Here is a 24,110-nt window from a genome sequence, read left to right as displayed (position 1 = left end):
TCTTGCTTTGTAGAGTGGGTGCATGGAAACATATATGCATTGTCTGCTGTAAATTCACAAGAGTAATTTGGAGCTCTGCCATTTGAAGGGGTCTTTTATTTACTGAGACCTGCAAATAAAAGGAAATTATGAATCAGATTTTTTTTTTCCTTGGGATTTTGTTACTTTTTTCATCCAACAGTCAGGGAGCTATGCCTCTCAGTAGCATTTATTTTCGAACCTGCTTTTGGAAAGTGGGCAAATCACTTGGTGATGCTGAGGGGGGGGAACATTATTTCTGTGCAAATAAGTCTCATAGGAAACCCTCTCTTTCTCTTTAATCACAAAAAGAGCTTTGCAATAGACAGGATGCAATAGCAAAGTGTTGAAACACATTTCCCGGGTAGAAGGAAGGTGTTTGGCTTACTTTGCCCAGGGGACATTTCTGGCTCAGGCTCCGCACAGCTGCTTGGCTCCAGCACGTGCAGCAGCTGGTGGCTGGGCCAGCCCCAAAACCGCAGAGCAGCTCCTGCTTTCACCATGGCAGGCAGCAGGGGAAGCCGTGCTGAAGCCTTGCCACTGCAGAAGGCAAAGCTGCTACGGGAGCACTCAGCTGGGAGGACCTCAGCCACGGGACGTGATTTCCCTTGGTCCTCCAGGTCTGTTGGATGTCCAGGATTGCTGCCAGGCAGCAGGGCTCTGGCTGATTTCTTACTTGTGTAAGAGCACTTAGCTGCAGGTTTTACCGATGTCACTTCTTTGGCTTTTATTTTAAGTACTGGAAATCTCACCCAGAACACTGAGTCAATGCTCTTAGGATGCAGGTTTTTAAATCTGAAATCTGCCCATGTACATTAAATTAATAAAGTGATTATTCTGGTGAGTATAGTTTCAAAAGCAATTAGCTACCACTCTAGTACAAGGAAGTAAAAGGATATTGTGTAGCCAAGGAGGTCTTTGGATAAGGCTAATGTGGCGTGAATTCACACTGTACATTTGCTTAGGCATAAGGGTAATGGACAAGGCATTGCTCGTGTTTTCGTGGCTGACATATGGCCAAAGTAAAAGAATGAACAAAACTAGCACTGGAAGCAAATACATAAATGGCTGCAGTGTTTGGCAGAGTATTTTATGCTTGATGGACAGATACCCAGAACAGCATGTTAAACAGTAGCTAATACCAAACAGAAAAAAAAAAAAAAAAGAAAAAAAAAAGGAGCATCCATCTCAAGATGTGATCTAATCATCACACAACACACGGAGCAGCAATTGCATGAGGGATGCTCTTCTGTGCTCAGCCAGGTACCTTGGAACAACACACAGGGCTGCTGTACAACTACAATGAGGTTGCCTGAATTTGCAAGACAAGGTTATAAAAAAAAGAATAGAAAAGCATGGCAGATTGATCAAATTATGATGAAATTCCAAAGCCTGTTATAGAATAAGGGATTGATATTCTGTCTTTAGACAATACTAGTGAACAGAAGATGCAATCAGTAATTTAATCAGCCTCTTGAAAGAGGAACAGCACACATTGTGTCTGACCATCAGGAAAATAAATTAACTCCTTGCTGACTGACACAAACTCAATGATTACTAAACAATAATTTTTAAAAGCCCCATATCTTGCATTTCAATAAGTCGAGATAATATTTTGTTTGTAATATGTGGAAGTGCTAACTCAATATGAAATGCATGTTGTTTTTTTCTATTGATTTAAAAAGACTTTCAGGATTTGTTTTGTGAAACAATGCCAGGGATTTCATTTGGTCTCATTTTTTTGGTAATATGCATTAGTGCCAAGATCAAAGTTATGAAAGAATACTGGCTTGTTTACCCCCTTGGGTTCATTAATGAGCTAAGAGCTGATGATGTGCATGTATTTAATCAACACTAACTGTAATTTAGAAGTGCTCGTGACCATCCCAAGATATTCTGAAAAATAAAGCAGTCCCAAATTTCATCCAAAGAAACAAGTCAGCCATCAGTGGATTAAGGAGCTAGATATCTGCAGCTTGTTTACAGATCTGTTCTAATCAATTTTTCCTAAATTTTCCTAAATTTGTTGTTGTTGTTGTTCTTGGAAAGAACTTTATTTCACTTTTTTCTCTTTTTGTCAGCATTGCAGTCTTTGAGAGGGTTAAAAGATTTGTCCTGAAATGCAGGTCATAGTTTGTTTCTTTAACAGCTATTGAATCTTTCTGTGATGGGTTTCTTTGCAAATTGGCTTGAACAGGCAGACCTGTGCTCTGCCAGACCCCAATTACCGTGTCCGGGTGTGTGTTTACACACACTCTCTTCCATGCATTTAGCAAGAAAAGACAGTTTAAAGGTGCCTGCTCTCCATCACATCAGGCCTCAGCAGTTAGCAAGGTGCCGTTGCTTTCCCAACAGTGACGCTCTGTTTGTTTTTTGCCTCTGCTCAAGTCCACAGGAGCCCAGGTGCAAGTGGCGGGGGACATGCTGCCAAACTCGACAGAGCGTGCAGTGACTATATCGGGCACCCCCGATGCCATCATCCAGTGTGTGAAGCAAATATGCGTGGTCATGCTGGAGGTAAGCAATTGCTTGGACTATCACCTCTCAGACGGGAGATGCTCGAACACATCACTGATTTTCAAGTGCCCTGGGTGCTCCCTGGAGGTGCTGCCCATCCTCCCCAGGTCAGGGATTTCAGGGGAACTCTCCCAAAGCCTCAGATACCTGCCTGGTATTTGAGAGCCTCTCAGAGAAGGCTTCAGCAACCTGAGACCAGGGCTGTCATGACACCATCAAAGAGCAAAACATGGTCCACCACAGACCCACAGCCTGCCTTTAGAGAAGAGCACTTTATTCTGGTGCAGAACAGGGCAAAAAAAAACATATAGGACTTGTTTTAAGTGGAAATAATTCTGGCTAACGTGATTTAGACTTACTAGGACTCTTTGCTTCCTTAGGGTAAGATCACTGCATAAGGCCAGAATGTTTCATTTTGACAGCAGTTTTTTAGCTCTTAGGTTAAGTGATACAAAATTAATTTATACACAAATCTGGGTGATTTAATCCTGTGTTGAAGATGTCTATGCAAAGAATTAAGTTGAATAGAAGTTTGGAAAAAAAAAAAAAAAGCCAGTATATCAAAATGAAATATTTTGACCTAGTAGCCTTAATTTCTGTTAATATGAAATATCTCTGGTTTTGTCGCATTTTTTGCTGGAAAAATAGGGCTTTTTTTTTGTTCTGTTTTACTATATATTTTTTTTAACCTAAGTGTAGTCAAAAGCTATCTCGTTATGACCTCTGATGCCCTGCTGTTTTTAAATTCCTTTAAAATAGGAGAAACAGTGTTTGAGACAGCGCTATGGGTATTGGCTGTTCAGGAGTATGTACTGCATCCCAGTGACATCCAGCCTTGTGCAAATGAAGGCATAAAATTAAAAAAAAAAAAAAAATCCATAGAATTTTACTGGGAAAAGTGACTCTTCATTTTTTTTGAACTACAGTGAGGAAAGAATTTCTCTATAAAAGTAAAAGAGAACACAAAGTTAATATTCAAAAATAATTTCAGTTCATGAGACGTGGGTGTAGTTCTCAGCTTTCTGAATGAAGTGTGTAGCCTCATATCCAAGTTGCATGGAATAAATAGATACTTGCCAAAGAATATGATACAAAACTCTGTACAAATTCAGAGAGACAGTTCTATTTTCCACTTTTTCAAGTAATCACTTTTGCCACAGGAAGCACACAATTTTAGCATTAGGCAAATTGTGAGCAGCACTGTCGAAGAAAGCACTGGCTTAGCTACAGTTTGCTTCTTCAAGTACTTAAAGACCTCTGAAAATGGATGCACTCTAACTTGTAGCATATTGTTAATTTGGCAACAAACACTTTAATTGAAATTAAATAGCTAATTATATGGTATTAATTAATGGACGTGCTATTGCTGTTATCTTTCTTAGTTGTAGTTAATGCATTGAAATCAGGGCACCATTCTGCTGGGTGTTGCATAGGTAGCTTGAAGCCTGTTTTACAGATACCTGCTTCCATTTTATTTATGGGGAGAAAGTTAGCCTTGGTCAGGTATTTTCCCTTTGTATCCTTGGGCTGCAGGGAATAAATTCCCTTTCTGTGCATTTCAAAGGCTGTAGCTAGGCTCCTGCTGAAGCTGGGAGGAATTTTCTCCATCTTTTCTGCTCAGCCAGACAGGAGGTAGGATCAGGCCAGTCACTTGCCATTGAACAACCAACTTAATTGAGTTGGTAAAACAGGAAACCTTAATGCGTAGCAGCATAGAGAAAATCAATAAACAGGATGTGCTCTGTGCTAACAACATGGGAGTGTGGGCCAGATTCTTCCAAAACATCAACAAATTTCAGAATTATTTCCTGAAATGCCTTGAAATTCTTAATGAAGCTTATAAAGCTTCCTCTGATGAGAGTGGTAGTGAAGCCAGGAGAGCCAGCATTGCCTCTTTCAGCTGGGCAGCTGGTCCTTGGCTTTTCCCCTTGAAGCCCAGACTTTGGCCTCCGACTTTGGGGCTCCTGGGGTGGAGGGCAGGGTGGGCTGGGCTGGGTCAGCTGCACCCCTTGTTGTCTGGGGTAGCCAAGGTAAGGAGTGATTTTTATCAAGCTCTGCTTCATTCTGCATTTTGATTGCTTTGTGTTTTTGTCTGCAGTCCCCACCCAAAGGTGCCACCATCCCCTACCGTCCCAAACCTGCCTCTGCACCTATCATTTTTGCAGGTGGCCAGGTAAGAGCAGACACCATTTTGGCTTCAGCTGGAAACCACACCGTCTTGGCCCAACCTCAGCCAGCGCCTGTTAGTTTTCAACTTTTACTCGTTTTTTTGCCTGGTATAGTATTGGTGTGCTTTGTCTACTCTGTGTACTTGCAGTTTGTGGGGAAGGAGAACACTGCATTTCAAACTTAAAGGGAAAACAGCGAGAAGGCATTGAGTGGGGGCCTCACCGGTCCCACTGATCCAGCTCAGCCTAAGCCAGGTCGCCACCCTGGACCAGCCTCGGGGTCGGTGGGTACCCTGTCATGAGGTGTTGTGGGGGTGCTGACATGCCAGCAGCCCTGGAGCTTGTGTCTCACCCCAACAGGCAATTCAGAAATTATACGAGAACCTGGACACCATGCTCTTGGTGGGGCAGACAGCACGAGGTGCTGCTGGCATGGCATTCTGCATCTCCCCAGTCTGCCCGTTTGTCAGCAAGCTCCACTCCTGAATATCTTAATTGCACATCAAAGAGACATTTCTTCTAACAGGCCTCTAATAAGCTTTCTCTGATTTTAATTTCAGAATTTTACCTTCTACCGTGTAATGATATATTGTGATATATATCCAGAACTTCATAAGTGGGGTTTAGTAGCTTTCAGTCTCCTGTGTCCAAGTTTACCACTCTTAGTTTTCTTCAGAGTAAGGAATCTGCTTCCTTGGTGACCAAACTTGAATTGGAAATAAAGATAATTTGCCAAAAATCAGTCTGAAAGTTCAGAATAATTTACTCCACAGATACATTAAGTTTATACTGCAGTGCTTTCCTTTTAGAAATGTGTGTGTGTAAATAAGCAGTAGCCTGTGTTACCAGTACTGTAATTGCCAATTCCTTCAAAGACTGTATGTGATTACTCAAAAATATTGAAGCTGTTTGCTAGGGAGCTGAGAGTAGTTTATACAAATAACTGAAAGTGTCCTAGTTGAAGGCCTTATAGGTCTTGCCATCTTCAGTTTTACCAGTTAAAAAGATGTTCTCACTTTTATAATGCAACTCTTGATATAAGTGAGAGTACATGCGACAGATGTTTTCTGTGTGCTTTGAATGTGGTCTCTGACTAACCAAGCTTTTTGAGAAAATGCTTGAATGTATTTGGGAGTCAGTATGGAAAGACACTTTAATGGGTATCATGAATGGAAATTAATATTGAAAATAAAATTTCATCGACAGTGCTAAGTCCACCCAACTTTTTGACAACAGTATCAGAAGATTTTCCATTCTAAATAACATTGTGGCTATCTTGAAAGGTTTTCATTTTTTTAATGCTTGCAAATCAAACAACACTAGCAAAATCAAATTCCTGTTGTCACTTAACAAGCTGGGGTTTTGTTCTTGTAAGTATGGTTTTAATTCTCTTGTGCTTCTTCGATATTGCATTGCATGATAGAAAAGGAAGCTGAACTGTCCTGCTCTGCTCTGCTACTTATCAACACTGAGTCTATACATTGGTTAAAAAATAAAAATAATAAAAAATAATCAGCACTCCTGTCTGATGGAAGCAAATTGGAAATTTCTACCCATTATGCTACACTGCTGTTTAGATGGCTACAGCTTTGCTTTATGTCTCTTAGCAGCCTTATGCTTTACACTGAGGAAGGTTTGTAGACCAGGTCATTCTCACTCTTACTAATGTCAGTACACCAGTACTAAACACTGATGGAATCAGACCTGTAGCTGATGTCCTGGGTGAAGCATTACAGAGCCAATGTCTCAGTAGCTGCTACCAGGTTTGTACTTGGTATGTTTCTGGCACAGAAACTCCTCTACTCCTAAGGAGTAAAGTAGTCCAGGACAGTTTTTCTCAATATAAATCAATCAAATGACCTTTTGGGAGCCCAAGAAGTAGAAGGTGATTTTTTTCACTAGGAAACAAAAAATATTCAAGGCCTGTCTTGTCCATGCTACTTTGACAATTTTTGTTGTCAATAACATAATAACCAGTCTGAGCTCTGAGTGCTAACTATTCCTCCTATTTCCACATCTTTGATTGCTTCCTCATATGTATACATGGAAGTAAGAGGGAGAAGAGTGATAACGAAGAGGGTGACTTTTGTTAGATTTGGGTTTGTTTATTTATTTTGGTAGTTCCCTGCTGGTTTGCAGACCACGTCTTGGGAAGCAGCCTTGTAAAAAGATGTCCCCTCAGCTGGATTTGAAGTAAAGCCAAGATCAGATTGGCCAGCAGTGATTCCCAGAGACTAAAGCGTGGTTTCCCAAGGACTGTTCGCTCAAGGACCAAGGCCATTGCCCAGTGTTATTTCCATATATCATCTGGGAGGCTGCTCCTGTGCTTGACTATGCTCAAAGCCTCCCACTCAGCAAAGCAGCCTAAGATTTTCTTAAATGTTGTCCTCAGCTGGTAAAACACTTAAACACGTACTTTGCTTGCTTAAGACCCATTGATGGTAGCAATCATCAGTTTTGGTGGATGGGAACCTTTTTATTTATAAACGATTTGTAATGGACATTCCCCATATGTGTATGTGAGTATGTACCCCCATAAACATCCCATTGAGCCCAGCAGCACTCTTCTGCCTGAAAAGTGCTCATGTTTGCCGGATGGCGGCCTTGTTTTTTAACTAATTTAAAAACTAAATGAAATGTTTCTTCTCCAGAAGGGAAATTCTGCTGCAGAAATGTGCATTAAGCAGTTGGGGCATTAAGTGTTTTAATATCTGAACACCATTAAATGAATTGTTTTATCATTTGCAGAGGATTCATTACTTTCTAAGAGGCCTTTTGTCAAATAAGCATTTTGCAAGCTAAGCTAATCAGCTCTGTTCCAGTTTATACTTCTCTCACTACAAATATTTATACATTATAATTCGTCCTTCTGCTTCCCTGCCTAAGCACAAGCATGTTAAAATTTTCCTGATGAGCCGCTCCTTTCAGAAAAGCCCTACAGCATACAACAGAAAACTGAGCTCTCCTTCCAGTTGTTTCTTTGTAGGCCATTACAGAGGGCTGAACGGAGCCAGCAGGAGATGGAGACCATGCCAAAGAGTGCCAGACACACCACGCCAGGGCCCCACAGGGCATGCTACCATCCACCAGGCGTGCTCGTGTCCCCGTGGGCTCAGCCACCAGCAGAGCAGGTTGCCCCCTGCACCAGGGTGGCCATAGCTTGGGCAGCAGCACTTGGCATCACCCTTCTTGCATGATGGAGGCCTTTCTGCACCATGCCAAGCATAATCAAGCAGCACAAGAAAATTAAGCTTTGCTCAGAGCTGAGAGCGATGTGGGTGGTGTTTTTGTGGGGGGGACAGCAGGAGAGTTTCAGATGCAAGAAGGAAGGGTGATCATCCCACCCGACTGACCCGTATCTTCACTGTGCTTCTTGTTTCCAGGCGTTTACAATTCAGGGGCAGTATGCCATCCCGCATCCAGACGTGAGTCCAGCGCATGTAAATTACTCCCTTTTTCTTCCTCTCCCTCTCATTTGTTCTGGGCAACATTTACTTTCTACAGTTATCGACGAAGACGTGGCCTAGGGACACCTGTCCCCAGCGACATGCGTTATCGCCAAGTGCTAGTTCAGCTGCATCTTTTGCCTTGTGTAATAATTGCTAGAAAGTACAATGGCCCAGGAACAAATTACAGTTATCTTGGTCTTTTTTTTTTTTTTTTTTGCATGTGACAAATCTGAGTTCTTTTAATCTGTAATTCTACAGTAATTGGTTAATATTAACAATAGCCATTACATGTAATAACAGTAGAGATGTCATTTATAACCAGTTTGGGTTTTTTTGTTGTGTTTTTTTTTTTTTTTTCATTTCTTTCTCTACAGTAGATCAGAGTGAATGATTAAGCCTTTTTTTTTTTTAATATAATTTTAATTAATCCAGTTTTAGAACATGTAAGATGGTTTCTCTGCTCTGAAATAATTCCATTTGATTGGTTAGTTCTAATTTCCCATCCTGCCCTGCAGTTGACCAAGCTTCACCAGTTGGCTATGCAGCATCCCCCCTTTACTCCCCTTGGGCAGACCACCCCTGGTTTCCCTGGTACGTACCCATGACCCCCTGGGGATGTCCTTCTTCTTAACAGCTTTGTTTCCCGTGGTCATTACATCATTTTAATAATAAATGTGGTCAATGACCAGTGATCCCTCTGTTCTGACGCATTAATCTTTGTTCTTCCCTCCCTTGCCTCTGTTACAGTTCCTTTCATCTTTATTAAAACTTGCTTCGTTTGTTACATTTATTTAATCGAAACCGCTCCATTTGTACCATTGGCTAAAAACCCTGGGTTTATTTTTTTCAGTCCTTGTAAAGTTATTTTGGACCATACAGCATGTACCAGTGGGTTCTGAGCGAAGCACTTGTGTGTGTGTCTTGTCAAATATTGAGTTTGGTAACACCTTTCAGAAAGAAGCAAACAGAGGAAAACAGCATGTAATCGCAGCATAGAAACTCTGATTAAAGAAATTACTGCATGCTGAAAGAGGAATTCTGTGTAGGGCCAGAAGTCTTAAAAGCATCTCTAATCATCACTTCTGGGACAAGAGCCTCCCATCCTATTAGGAATGCCTTATTGCATTACAGACTGCAATGGAAATACGTTTCACTTAAGGACTGTGAAATTTGGCCCATATTTATTAAAGCACATGATCTGATGCTGATTTTTTATTCAAGAGAAGGAAGAGAGAACTCAAGTCAGTTAACCATGCAATAAATCATTTTTACTGCGCTTCAGTACATTGGGACTTGGCATCTAAAATTTCACAAAGCAGATAAATATATACTGGTACATGCTTTGAATGGCAAATAACATTTTATCACATACATCAAATTTTGTGAGCAACTTGATTGTGTTATATTCAATGTAAAATAAGTATGCACAGTTCTAGCTGAATGTAAACTCAAATAAACTCAAGTAAAATGTAGGTGAGTTGCTTTTTTGTAAAAGCATTTCTGTTCCACCTCTTCTAGTTGGAAACAAGTATTTTGGCATGCCTTTACAGATGATAATAAACAAAACTAAAAATAAAAATGAGAAAGAGAAATGACATCCAAAATACAATTTTGTTTCTTCATGGTGTATCTGATAAAATATCTACAAGTAACACTAAATTGCCTTTCCCAGCTTTGTATTTTCCTCATTCTTGTAATTAACACGCTGCTCCTTAATCTTTTCCTGGTTATATTCGTGAGATGTATGTTTCTGTAATGTTACTATGTGTTAGAGCAGTAATTCCATTTCTCCTGACCATTTTCCTTTTGTCCACCCAATTTAAAAACAAATGTATGCAGCTTACAGTATTCTGTACTCTTCCCTTCAAAAATGATCCTTCCCAACATTCTTCAGCAACTAATCCCACATATAATTTCCAAATTCTGCTAGGTTAATTTCCTCATTGTTATTTTAATTTGTTGATTTTTCTTTTCATAGCTATGTATTTGGTTCAGCTAATTTTTTTCTGTTTGATGTCCACTCTCATTTTCTGTATTGTACAATGCCTGGCAGACAGGTCAAATTTCAGCCACCCGTTAATTTCTGAATCGATGCATTTAGAGCAAATTTCAGAGAGTATTTTTAGGTGAAACTCTCCATTTTCTAGAGGATTTGTGTGACCCTGTGGAATCACCTGACATTTGTTGTTTTGGTGGGTTAAAGGTTAATTAAAATAAGGCTCATTTAAAATGAGTCCAGCCCTCTGAGTTCTGCATCTCTTGCTTTCTTTTCTGTTTCACTAGCACTTCTCTACTTTTCTTTGCTCTTCTCTCTCTTCTCTTTCTTTTTTTTTTTTTTTTCTCCTTCAGTATGTTTCCTTCTTTATGATATCACTTGTGTCTTACCCTTTTTGCAAACAACTGGCATAACATTTTCCCTCTGTCCCTACATAGGACTGGATGCCACTTCTCCAACCAGTTCCCATGAACTTACTATTCCCAACGATGTAAGTGGACCAATAGTCAGTACCGCTTTCTCTTCTCGCTCTCCTCTGCCACCGGAGGGGGAACCTCCCATCTTCAGCTGATTGGCAAACACTAGTCCCCCAAAATAACCTTAGTCTATTTCTGGAGAAGGGATATCACGGACGATTAAAACATTGATAGACACAGTGGAGGTGCCGCGGTGTTTTGCCCGTTTTCTTAAAGCCTGGGTGCCTGCTGCTCTCACTGGAAAGCAGATGTGGTCTGAGATGTGTAACCAAGATCCATCTCATGGGTTGCACTAGCAGAAGGGCAAAAGCAGGCTGGAAATTGCTCAGCCACTGCGTGCTCAGCACCGGGCAAGGCAGAGGGACTGCGCCACGGCCGCTGGTGCCGGGATGGTCTGTGCCAGAGCCTGTGCTTATTCCAGGCTGCATACCTCCCTGGCAAAAAAAAAGTGACTTTGGTTATGTCAAGGTGCAATACAAGAGCTTATCTGAAAGCAGGGGCTCTAAACATTCCTGCTTCAGCAACTCTGCACCGGCTGTGATGGACAGACCCCGTCTCCATAAGCAATACAGCACTGAATATTAAAGTGGCTGCTCAAAATGCCCAGCTGATGCTCTGCATCTCATGCAAAAACGCCTTCCAATTTTATTCCCCTTCATTGCAAACAGGGTTTTATTTTTCAGTTTGCATTACAAATGAGTCACTTGGAAAATGGAAGATTTCCCCTCCAGTAAAAAAAGCTTTCAAGCATGAGTGGGATCACAAATAGCAATTATATTCCTTAAGAGAGACTTACAAGATTGTGTAAGCCCTATTAAACTCAGTGGCAATGATTTACAGTAAGAAAAAAAAAATACAAAACAACAAAGAAGAAGTAAAGTTAATCTTTTTTTTATGAGTGCAGTGATTTTGTAATCTTTCTGTTACTTTAGAGGATGTCCTGTTGATTTGTCAGTACCTGCTTTATAACCCATTTTGCTGTACACTGAGAATTTTATGAGAACGTGGTATTTATCCTTACAATGCAAGTTTCTGTAGTCTCACTTTCAGGCAGATTTTGCTCTTGCCATCAGTGACATAAATCCAAGGTTAACCTTCTGACTTCAGATCTTCAGGGCTCGTACCAGAGAGAGGTAGAGACAGCTGGCCTTGCGTGCTGTGGTGCAGTAGGGGGGAAAAAAAGTTGATTTCTGATCTAGGAGGTATGAAATGGCCTGGCTCAGCACTATTCTCTAAAAAGCAAATACGCATCCATGTGTTGCTTGTATCAGAAGATTAGAAAGATTAGAAACCAAGGCCTGAATGGGGTTGGGCTTAGACACAGCCTGCAGAGGCACTACAGGCAGTGCAAGGGAGTTACTGCGGTGGTTCGGCTGGGAGAGGCAGCAGCAGTTGTGCAGTAAACCATGTGCTGGGAATTTGACTTTGCTTTCCCAACAAGCATCTCTGGGTCCTGTTTTGGACACATGCCTGAATCCCTCACCTCCTTGTATGCATACACACCTGCAAAAGTCCAGCACAGATGAGAACAGTATCAGGTTTGCAAAAATCCACTCTGCAGTTGCCAGAGAAGGCAACATGCCTATACATGTGTTACACGTATTTTTTAAAACCAATATAATGATAAACACAAAAAAGCCAAAGCCTCGGTATGAATCTGACAGAAGAAAATCAAACAGAAGGAAAATAAGGATCTCAGAGGTTAGCATAGTCTACAGAAAGTAGAAATTATTAGCCATTTGCAATTTGCATAGCTTCATATTAAAATAAATTTTATTTCCTGTTATTATTGTAACAATGTCATGCTGCTTTTATCATACATTATGCTGATAATTGCAAGTAACATGTTGCTAAATAAAAAAAAATACATATGGGGGAACAGATAAATGCATTTTATAGAAAACTGTTTTCCAAGTACTAAGAGCCCAGTCTTCTCCACATAGTGAATTCAGAAGACTGGCCTCTCTAGGTTTTCTTATAACTTCTGGGCATCTCCAAAAAGAGAACGGAGAGGACGTTTCTCCAGGTCCCACTTAGACATCACTTTAATCCTTATCTAATCCCTTTCCTCATCAAAACCACTTACAGGGCCATTTGGTTGCTCTGGCCTTCCAAAAGAGGCTGTTGGCAATGCCCATATTGCCAAGAAATCTCTGTGGTACCCATTGAGTCCTTGTGTTTGCCTTTTGAAACAGGCAATCCCATTGATTCTGTGGGCTGTAGAAGTTAATAAAATGTTGGTGCCAGTTGTGTAAGTTCATTAATTCCTTTGGCACACTGCTGGGGAGGCAAACGGTGCAGCACTGAGGTGGCCAGATGCTCTGACGCTGCAGTGAGCTGAGCCCCGTGGGGTTAAGGTGAGAATAGTTTACAAAAATATCTTACTAAGACAGTACGTGAAGTGGAGTGAGGTCCAGTAGCTCCTCGCAGAATAAGAGGGATAATATTGCTGCAGTTGTTCAATTACCCCCAGCGCAGTGAAGCACACAAAGGACATAGCGTGCCATGGAGGTGGTTATCTGCTGCAGGTATCCTCAAAAGCAGGAGGGCCTGTGGCACCAAACTCCTTTTCATAAGCATTCACATATGATGTCTTTGCCTTTCTTTCATTACCAGGGTATTGTCTGGCCTTTTGGTGCTGCCTAAGTTGCCCAGTATAAGTGTGTTTTACAGCATAAGTCTCGTAATAATGTCGTATGGCAGGGGCAGGCCCTTTAGGGGACGGGAGGGATGTTACTGCTGACTGGTCTGTGTCTGGGCACAGACACCAGACATCATAATATTTTGTGCTCTGATTCCCAAAAATGGCCATGGAGAGTAAGTGAATAAATCATTAATAATATATATATAAATCAACTAATTAAAAATTATGTAGATCTTGTATATATATGGGAGACAGCAGATGCAAGTAGCAGGACAACTTCACCCTCAGAAAACATGAACATTTAGAGAAAGCTGTAAGTCTGGTCAACACTCCATGTAAACAGAAATGCAAATTCAACTAAGTTGGAGAAGGCATTTAGGAGAACCTGATGGAGTCACAAGTCCTTCCCTGCAGGTGGACAAGGGAGACCCATGTGTGCCCCCGTGCTCTGGGAGTGAAACCCAGCCTCAGCTCCAGGGAGGTCCTCATGGTGCCTCCTCTTCCACCAATGGTCTCTGGGGACACCCAGCTCTCGTACTGGCAAATCCCCACTTCATCCATCTCCTGTGGGGTGAGGATCAGAGCCAGCCCTTCAGGAGGATGCAAAGGCAGTGTCTGACCCCAGCTGTGACTTGAAGCAAGGTCGCCCCAAGCAATGATTAGGGCGAGACCTAACAGTCCATGCAAGACATACTGGAAAAGGTCTGGTGCTACCAGAAGTCAAAGCACTTCCACTGAAGCCAAGGGACCCATGGATTCGACCTCTATAAATTCACCTTACTGCTGAGAGCCTTCCATGTCATAGGAAAATAACCCCAGAGCAAAAATACAGAATTAATGAGATCCTATCATTTGGGAATGCTTGAGAGGATGTTTAATCAAAAAGTATTTTTTTTCCACTTTTGCTATATTTATATTTGCACATAGCCTGATTTTTGTTTCTCCTTAATCTAAGAAAAATGCACTTGCTTCCTCAAGTAGACCTGTCACGATACACTCAAGAATCAGTAGAAAGATTTCACAAGTCTGCTGTCCACCAGAAGCAAAGTGAGACCATTTCTGGAACAAAAATGGAAGTACTGCTCAGCATCAAAATTAATTTCTCCCAGCTCAGCTCAGAGAACAGGAGGGGAACTGATGCTGGGCCCTCAGCAGGTCAAAATGCACACGAATCTGCAGGGTCATTTGGGTTACAAAGCAAGCAATTAGAAGGCTGGCTTCTGAAAGTATGTTCTCAGTTTTCTGCGCGCCTTCTTGCAAAGCTTGTGAAATCATTATAGTCCAGATTTTGCATTATCCTGGCAAGGAGAGTGAGGTTGATTATAATTATTATTGCTTTCCAAGAGGGACAGGGTATTTAAACATCTCTTTCAGAGCCCTGCAGTAAGTCTGTAAAGAACTGTAATCATACCTCAGGAGATTATTGCTCCCTGCAGAGTACATTTCTAACATTTCTGAGGAAAAACAAAACAGGAAAAATCCAGAGCTAAAAGCCTCCCTGCACAAGAATCAGTGTAAGAATACAGTGTGCATAGTGAGAGAGGAAAGCAAGGGAAGAACCAGGACATAAAGATGTAATATTTTTTTACATAAAGATTACATCTTTATGTAAAGCAATTAAAGACTTTCCATTGTGGCAAGCACCTGCTTGGTCAAGTAATGCAAAAATTTGGCCTTTGCCAAAGCCACTGGATGTGCCCAGGGCTGGCAGCAGGGTACCACCAAAACACACCTGTGGATGAGTATGATCAACCTCCCTTTTTACCTGCACTAATTTCATTGTAAGAAAGGAAACTGATTTTTATCAGAACTAAAAATAAAAAAAAAAAAAAAGAGCTCAGTGCTGTCTCTTGTGACAAGCCTACAGGATTGGACTTTGCTAATAAACCCAAAAGTAAAAGTCTGATCGCTCCCAGTGCTGCACAGAGTACTTCAGTGGGACGGTGTGATGGACATAGAGGAACAAATCGATAGGAAACACCCAAGAGAAAGCCATATTATTGGGCTCTGTAAGTGAGTTTAGCACGGGGGGATTGGGCAACATGACATACATTTAGCATTTATATTTAACATAATGGGAGAAGTACAGATGAGAGGAATCTGAATCTGAGCTGGCACGGCACATCAGGAGAAGCTCTACTAGCACCAAGAATTCAGGGAGGGGGAATCACAGTAGGTCTCCTTCCCATCCTTCCCTTTAAGAGTGGGATTCAATCCTGCTTACACTGGTACTACCAGAATTTTAGTGAAGGACAGAATAAAATTAGAAAAAGGGCAAAGAGCAGAATCCGTGCATTAGGGTATGATTATTTTTTTATTATTATTTTTGGCATGATGAGAAATGAGGGACACTGAGGTGGGGGAAGACAGATGAGACATGGTGTGGAGGAAGAGAAAGGGAGCAGTTCTTCCCTGGTGCTCACAGTGCAAGAATGAGGGGACGTCAGCTGAGCACACGTCTGACCTGAGCCACTCTGCTCAAGCCTTGAGGGAGTTAAATTATGTACACATATACGTGCATACATATTCTGTGTATATATACATATGCTTGTAGTGTATATATGTGTACATTATATGCATTATATACATTATATATAATTTTATAAGTATACGTGCTACAGTATAGTACATAGTAGGCTTGGTTTATAGCGTGCTTGGCTTCTCTCTCACATGGAGCAGCTTTATCACTTGTTTTCTTGATGGCTTCCTCTTGATTTATTCTTCTGTGAGAGTAAGGCTGACAGAATATTGACCAAGCAGGTGAGCATCAAAAATAACGCAGTGCCTAAAGTCCTTGAAAATGGGATTTCAAATGTTTACCATCCTCTACATTTGCTACCTCTGTCTACCGAGCTTGGAAGAGCAGCAGATCGCTGTCTGTGAAACACGTGGATGACTGCATGCACAGTCCAGGAAAGCTTGCTTTTGGGGCAATGGACTTCTGTGGGACTGAATGACACATAACCTGCTGGAAATCATGAGAAATGGGCAGCTGCAGAATGACAGGCTGTGCAGCTGATGGAAATAGAAAGGTCTGGATGCAGTTTGAGATGGCTTCCCCTCAAAGCAAGGCAGGGCAGGTGGTGGTCTGTAAAACCAAATGTCCACCGCCTGATAGATCAAAGCTTTATAGAGGAAAACCAACCTCTTGAACTTCTTCCAGAAGCCATCAGCTCCTGAATATTCAGATACTGCACTAATTTGAGCATAAGTAAGTAACATGTAGTGGGACAAGCACCCAGCATCACCGTGTGGTGTAAGGAGAAGAGTACTCTGCATGCACCAGCTGCAGTCAGGTGGCCACAGGTCACGGCTTGCAGAGCATGCCCAAGTGGCAGCCTCCTGCTTTGCCCAGTAAGTGCCTTCGCAGAGCTGGTGACTACGGCGTGCTTGCAACGTGCCTGAAGAGCCAGCAGTCCCACACATCCTCTGCTTTGAACGTCATGTGTACGATCAGTGGCAACACCTGACAACTGGACTGCTTGAACTTCTGCTGAACACATTTTTCATATTTGTACATACTTTTTTTTTTTTTTTTTTACAAGCATGTGTTTCACAGCAAGTAATTTTGCCATATTTCTACCCTTCGACTTCAGACAGACCAAGGGAATACATGCAGTCTACATTTTTTGTTCACAGTTAGGACATCATTACTAAAATATCAGAGTCAACAGAGTCTGAAGACGTCCTGGGTACCAAAGATGCTGCTTCACAGAGCGTAAGCCCTGGTCACTCCTTCGTAGGATCGTCAGTAGCAGCAGGTGGATTCTTGACCGGATACTTCAAGACCATCCTCTCAAAAACAATTAGACCGTGGTTGTGGCAGAGGGAAGAGGATGTCTTCATCCCTGGTGAGGCAGGCAAAGGGCTCCGCGCTGGCACCTGGCTGTCACACAGTGGTACGGGTCTTTGGGATAAGGACAAAGAGTTAAGGAGGCCCTCCCGTGCAAATAGGATGGGAAATCTTGTGTGTGTTCTTAAACCCCATTTTTACGTCCCGCATATGCTCTCGTGCTCTGTGTCTGTTCTGGCTGTCTGGCTAGCTGCGTTGGCACTCTGTTTGTCACTGAGCGTGAAGCAGGGTTTAAGGGGCTGTGGTTTTCCTGTTCTTCTTTTGCTAAAATGTCTGGACTATGTGAATCTGTTTCTGGCAAGATGCTCCGAGTACTGCAGCAACAGAAACAGTAACACGTCAGGAAGGGTGGGAGGGAAAGGCAGGCAGCATCGCTGTGTCCTGGCACTTCTTTCGGCCAAGCTGGCGGCACCCTTCCAGTGTCAACAGTCCTGTAAGGCAGAGTTTCTGTTTCCTTCAGGTTCTGGGCATTGCTGTGCTTGTTAGCCTCCATCCTGCCTTAATAGAAAAGAAAAGGCCACTCCTTGTCTTGAAGGGAGCAAAAGCTGTAGTGTTCATTTGTAGAGCTAAGTACATTTGCAAAGTCTTGCATGCCAGCTCCAAAAGCTTGTGACTCCGCCAAGAGCATTTATACAACCTTTAAAAAGCTATTAGCTGAAGGGAACACCTATGCAATTTTACCAGTAAAACAGAGATCTGGGGACACGCAGGCTCAGTTTTATTTATGACATATGTGGGTTTTTAAGGTTCTGTAACAAGGAAAGGTTTTCAGGGTTATGGAACACAGTCACATTGTGGAGAAAAGAAAAAAAATCAGTCTTTTCCTACGCCTGCTTCTCCCTGAGGCTCTGCAGCTGTGAATCCCACTGGCTTTAATAGTGCAGGAGCAGCCGAGTGAGGACCAAGCGTCCCCGTGAGGTTGAGGATGTACTGGAGCCGTGCAGAGCAGCAGGGTGAGAGCATCGTGCTGTCTGTCCAGCCTGCCCCTGCTGTTCTTGGCTTACTGCTCCTCTCGCCAGAGGATCAGACTGGGCTGTGCCTTGTGTACATCAGCACTACCACACGCTGTCATTTTCTGCCAAGGGAGATAGCTAAATAAGCTGATGCTGGCTTGATACCTGCCCAGGCAGCAGCGAGGCTCGATTCAGAGGCACGTGGCCATTGAGCCAACAGACCCTGCTAGCTATTCCTTCCCAACAGCACAGCAAAAATCTTTGGTTTTGATACCGAGTCTTTCATAGCCGTGTTTTTATCGATGCTACAAATTGCACTGAAGTGATTTTTGCCTGTGTCTGTGGCACTAATCTCAGTCTTTGTCCCACTCCAGTTAATAGGCTGCATTATTGGCAGACAAGGCAGTAAGATAAATGAAATCAGGCAGATGTCAGGAGCGCAGATCAAGATTGCTAATGCCACAGAAGGCTCTGCAGAACGACAAGTTACAATCACAGGATCCCCTGCAAACATCAGCTTAGCACAGTACCTCATTAACGCAAGGTAAGTTGGCTTTGTAAGTGATAACGCTTCCGCAAGATTGCTCTGTCTGCTCTCCAGCAAATGTCTGTCCTGGGTAGATCCAGAAAGTTGCTTTGCAGTGTCCATTTTGCATAGTTCTTCGATTCCTAATGACTTGTGAAGCCTGTATCAGTAGGAGCTGTGTTTACTGTTGGTTTATGTGGAAAGCAGCTTAATCTGCTTAAGCCCAGGTACATTTTGAATGACAAAAGCTCAAAAAAAATCTGAATATTCACGTCTGCATCCACCTAAAATACAGGTGGATTGAAAATGACAGTTGTAACTTCTTTAGAAGAAAACAGTTTTCACAGACCTGTTTTACTGTCCTAAATGGCAAATATAGTGAAACAGATTGCAAAACAGATTTAATTTACTAGCTGGAAATTGCCACTCAGAGTTGATATTAAACTGGCATGTAGTTGCTAAAGAGGCACAGGATTTATTTTTTTTTCAGAGACGGCATCACAAATTTGTAAAAAGCATCCCCTAATGAGACAGGGTGAGACTATCTGCTTCGCCACTTGGCAGTGCCAGGATTACTGAAAACACTGGCTGTTCAGCTAAGCCACTGAGACGGCCTAAGTCTCTGTCAAGTTTTATATGATTACTTAGAAAAATGCTACCACTGATACCACTTTTATTTGCAATTATGCTGAGAAAAATGCGCAGTGGATACAGTGCTGTCTCACAGAGCTGCTTGTACATGGTGGTCCAAGGCAACGACATGTTGTGGGCATGGGGAGTATCTGTGTATTTGATTGCTTTTTTGTTTGGTTGGTTGGCTGTTGTTTTGTTTTGCTTTTCTTTTCCTTTTTCCTTTTTCCAAATGCTGTGATACAAACCAAGCTTGGTGTTTAACAATATTTGCTGTTAAGGTAGTAGCTATTATATGCTCTATATGCAGAGCTGTAGTCGTGGCAGGGCTACAAGCTCCTGTGGTCCCACCTCCTCCCCACCACAGCCCTGCAGTGCACGACTGCACGTCTTGCAATGCAGGGAAGGGGTGGTGTGCAGCTCTGTCTCACAGCAAACAAAAATACTACTTTTCATAGTTCATTTTGAAAGTAGTTTCCTAGGGAAAGGTGTGTTTATTTAGGGGTGGCACCATGAAGCCTACTATAAGGTGTCTCCAGAATCCTAAAACAACCTACAGCTCTTTTGCTTTATATTCTTTATATTCTTATATTCTAAATATAAGTCACTTCGGTAAGCCCTGTAATCAAATAAAAATGTGTTCCCTCCTTTAACCCTTAAGGATATGTTCTTCTCTTGGTGTTCAGGGATTCCCCACACATCGAGACGAGAATAGACCCCTTCATTTTTAGTTGCACAAACACCATATGGCATGCACCTGGATCTCAGAAGATAACAATTTATGATCTTCAAGACAGCTAAAGCATGCAAATAAAATAATGCACTTATTAATGGCGTTGCAGTGAGCTGCTCACCAGAGACAGAAACTCTAGTGAACAAACCTCTTTGACTCACTTTAGCCTGTGAACTCTCACAATTCTGTTTATTACTGCTTAACAAGCCCTTTGATGGAATGGGATATATATGAGGTCTTTTAACATACTTTTGCAAAGAAGAGAACTTCTCAGCAGTCATATACAATGGATGCTCTATCTATACCCTGTGAAACCACAAAGTATTTTCTTCCTGTTGACTTTCTAGCTAGCCGTTTGTTACCATCATCTACAATAAACCATCATATATTGCTGTGTACCATATGTTGAAACTGTATTCAGATAAAGTGACTTCATTTGTAAATGAAGACTCTTAAAGTAATGTCTAATAAATTAAGTTCTAAGGCAACATAGGACATAAAGGTGGCTTTTTCATTTAACAAAAGTTGCAGTGCTCCAGATTTCTCTTTTCCCAAGAGAAATTCTCTGCCTGGCTGGGTGCCACCGCAGCCGCAGCGCTAGTCGGCCGCCGTGCCGGAGGGGGACCTGAGATTTCCAGGCATGAGGGAGGCCCCGTGCCTGCTGGCAGGTTTTGGAGAGGGACATGCATGCAGGGAGCCCGTTTCAGCACCTGTTGGTCCTAACCCTGGCACGAACAAGCGCAGTCGCTGTCAAGGCCTTTGCCTGAAAAAAACAGCGCTGGGGGAGAGCTGAGCACAGTACCTAGGCAAAGCGCAGTGCCAAGATACAGCCTGGGATGTCAGAATAAATATATCATATATAAATTAATATATAAAAGCCATACAAGCATTCAGGGTAAGGTGGACATTTCTTTTTTATTCTTCCCCCCCAAATCTGACGTTATCATAGATTTGGTTTGCAGGGCCAGTATTTCTGCATAAATCAATATCTCACAGCAGCATGGGGTTACTGGACGTATTCCTCTAACTGTGTGTACCCTTAGGCTATTCTCCAACTGAAGTTGCCATCTATACAGTAATTTATCAGGTTGTTTTAGGAATTTTGTAGCAATCTGGTGTTAATATGTACATAAGATTACATACTCTAAATTATAGATATATAAAGATATTGATATAATATTAAGACAGAGATTTAAATCTTTCTAAAGTACTGTTTTGGTTCTGTGTTGATTATCCAAGGGTTGACCTCTGTATTAGTAGAATTTGTCCCAGTTTGTTTGCAGTAGAAATGTCTTTTTTTCCTGTAAAAACTTCTGTCTCTTAACTGGTGTCCACTGTAGTAACTGGATTTTCATTATCCAATTACATCTTCTAGCTTTTATTAAGAATGAACCACAGCTTAGGTTTCCTATGTAATATTTGACTTTGGAGTGTAAATGACCTGTAGCCAGCAGCACTTTCTTCTTGTTGAAGAGCAGTTTCCTGAAGATGCTTTTCACTTCCATTTTGATGAAAGATGCAGAACCGACAAAGGCAAACTCAAGCTTTGTTTCTTCTGTACGCTAGTCGGGCAATGCAGGATGTGGCCTCCACTGTATGTATTCGTAACTTAGCTTCTTTAACGTGACAGCGGAAAATTGGCATCGTGAAATTCTGTTTGAAGTCTGCTCATCAGCTTCTGTACCCAGTTTTGTCACATGTACAAGTGATTTGGGAAACTGCTGCTGTCGCAGGACAGCTGAAAGCCAACGGGATGTACTTTCACCTCATTTGTTACCGCCAGTAATGAAGGTGAAGCAGGGCCGATCAGCCCTTCAGTTGTACCTGGGCAAGTACACGAGGGAGGGCGTGTGGGTGGCTGCCACCAACACCAGTACTGAGCTCCTGGGATCTATTCTCCCTGCTGGTGCAGGACAACGCGCTCAGTGCTCAGACTAAAATTCCAGCCATATCCACAGGAATTGATTTTAATGCAAGGTAGGCAAGATTGGAGTCAATGAAACACCAAGTCCTGCATTATCTTTCCATATGCCCCCCTCCCAAAATATAACTGAGTTAGAAATGTGAAAAAATCCAACTTTATTAAACAGAGGTTTTAAAAATGACTAAGGTATCACCACACAGCTCCTGCATGGATGTATGGTGGAGCTGGATTCAGGATTTCAGTGATAGAAACAAGAATTCCTGATGTAAGCAAGCCCCCTGTGCGAGTAGACTGCAAGCAGCACTGTACCAGTGCAAGGATGCTGTGCTCCCCGCACAGAATGATGCTGCCTCTGAGGTTAGAAAAGCAGCAGCTCATACATGGGGCAGATCAACAAACATCATAAAACTGAGAGTAGGAAAACCAAAGTTTTATGTTCTACAAGCGGGTCTGCATTTCACACATTTGCCCTCCTCCCTCCCAGCCCATCAGAGACAACTTAGCGTATGTACCTGTGGAACTAAAATCACAAGAGCTCTCCTCTCCCCAGCTCAGACCGGCTTCAGGTTATTACCTAAGCTCACCTTTAGCAGCACTGCTTTGGGCAGCTTTACTCCAACATCATCACCCCTCTCTAGTGCTCGTTTATTGCTTGTGTGCTGGCCATCACACAATGGGCAGGCCTTCTGGTTGTTACCTTCTGCTGGCCATAAAGAGACCAGGGGCTGTTTCTCTCACAGCTGCACACAAGTCTAAGATGAGAAAAGGCGAAATTCTTCCATACCCAGAGTAGGACAATCACTCCTCCCTCCCCATCCTTTTGCAAGGAGCTGGGCTACCCCTGCTCCCTGACCCTGCACACCCTGTCTGTCTTCAGCCCAAAGCATTTACAGGAGCTACGCAAGCGACCCGGCACAGCCCCTTGGCTGGAAAGCTCCCAGGCCCGATTTGACTTGATAAGTGGTGAGTCCCCTGCTAGGCAGGTCCTCTGTGCAGCTGGGAGGTGGCTGGCTCCCTCTGCTGTTGCTGCAGGAGCAGGGAGCGATGCTCCAGGGAGATGCTCTCTCTTGCGCACCTCCAGAAAAAGAACAGGAGCTTGACAAGTTAGTAGTTCCTTTTCTGAAAAAAAAAAAAAAAAAAAAAAAACAAACCAAAAAACTCAGAATTAATGCAGGTATAAGTGTAGCTGGTGAAGATTTGCTAACCCACAGCCCCATTTAAAAGCTAGGCTGTGATACCTCCCCAGCTGCCCACGTGCAAAATGCACACTGCTGAAAGGGGCATTTACCAGACTGCTTGCTGACCCAAAGCACGGCGCACAAGATGCAGCAAACACGTGTCAAAATAAGGGATTTAACTAGGTAAACATTGCTATCTGAATACAACAAAACAAAGTGCCCTTGGAATTAGCATGTTTTAACGTGTGAAAATGTAGAGAAAAGACAAAGTGCATGGGCCAAATTCACCTGGCCTGCCGATGGGGGGACTTACGGTAGAGTCAATGTGGTTTGCTACCTGCATCCTCCAAGGAGCCCTTCACTTCCCTGGGCTAAGAGGTTGGGTCACTCTGTATTACCGTGTGCTCTCTGGGTCCATGTGACGATGTGTATGTTGTACTGATGTAATGCCTTGTCTGTCAGCCGATGGGTCGTGTTATCTGTAATCGCTGTTGCAAGCTCGGAAGGGATACCACTGCTGTGGAAGCCGGGGTGTTTTCCAGTCTTCCTTTGTTCTAATGTCCTTACAATTAGATTGCATAAATATTTTATTGTGATATTAAAAAAAAAGTCTGGGGAAAGTACAAATCTAAGTGAACGCACTGGCTAATCAGGTTTGTTTTATATGAAAAATGCACATTGACCTCACAGTGAATTAAACGAGACTAACTTTGTGAAGCGAAAACAAAAACTTGATGCCTTAGATGGGAACAGCAAACCATTGCTTAACAGCCTCTCATCCTAGCAAAATGACGAAGGGTGCCATTTCTGTCACAAAATTGACAAATTGAAAAAAATTACCAAAACCCCCCGCGTCCCCCCTCTCCAAAATACCATGGACTTTGAAAAGCAAAATTCACCACATCAGTGCTGGGGAGTAAACTTCATAGTTCTTTTAAGTTTTCTTTTCAGTTTCGTTTTTTCCATCTTTTTGCCATTACCCGCATTCCTTAGATTTCTTTTTCCATATGTAAAGTAAACTAGCAACCCCCTCCTCTCTCCCTTC

At 42.4% G+C, this 24,110-nt stretch overlaps 1 protein-coding gene across 24 annotated transcripts in view; it reads left to right on the top strand.

Annotated features, from left to right (window-relative positions):
• LOC101789676 (poly(rC)-binding protein 3) overlaps nt 1–24,110 on the top strand; it is a 513,140-nt gene that overhangs the window by 476,103 nt on the left and 12,927 nt on the right. For 17 of the 24 annotated variants that reach the window (XM_072034885.1, XM_072034886.1, XM_038173813.2 and 14 more), the window contains 6 exons: nt 2,407–2,535; nt 4,634–4,777; nt 8,087–8,143; nt 8,668–8,743; nt 10,586–10,638; nt 18,449–18,618. In XM_072034885.1, coding sequence (XP_071890986.1) covers nt 2,407–2,535; nt 4,634–4,777; nt 8,087–8,143; nt 8,668–8,743; nt 10,586–10,638; nt 18,449–18,618 — 629 coding nt within the window. Of the gene's footprint in view, nt 1–2,406; nt 2,536–4,633; nt 4,778–8,086; nt 8,144–8,667; nt 8,744–10,585; nt 10,639–18,448; nt 18,619–19,891; nt 21,038–21,338; nt 21,364–24,110 lie in introns of those variants that run through there. The other 7 variants (XM_072034887.1, XM_072034882.1, XM_072034888.1 and 4 more) reach the window with 6 other exon arrangements.

Source organism: Anas platyrhynchos, chromosome 2 (assembly GCF_047663525.1).
Source record: "Anas platyrhynchos isolate ZD024472 breed Pekin duck chromosome 2, IASCAAS_PekinDuck_T2T, whole genome shotgun sequence".
Classification (NCBI taxonomy): Eukaryota; Metazoa; Chordata; class Aves; order Anseriformes; family Anatidae; genus Anas; species Anas platyrhynchos.
This window is presented reverse-complemented; position numbering and strand designations above follow the sequence as displayed.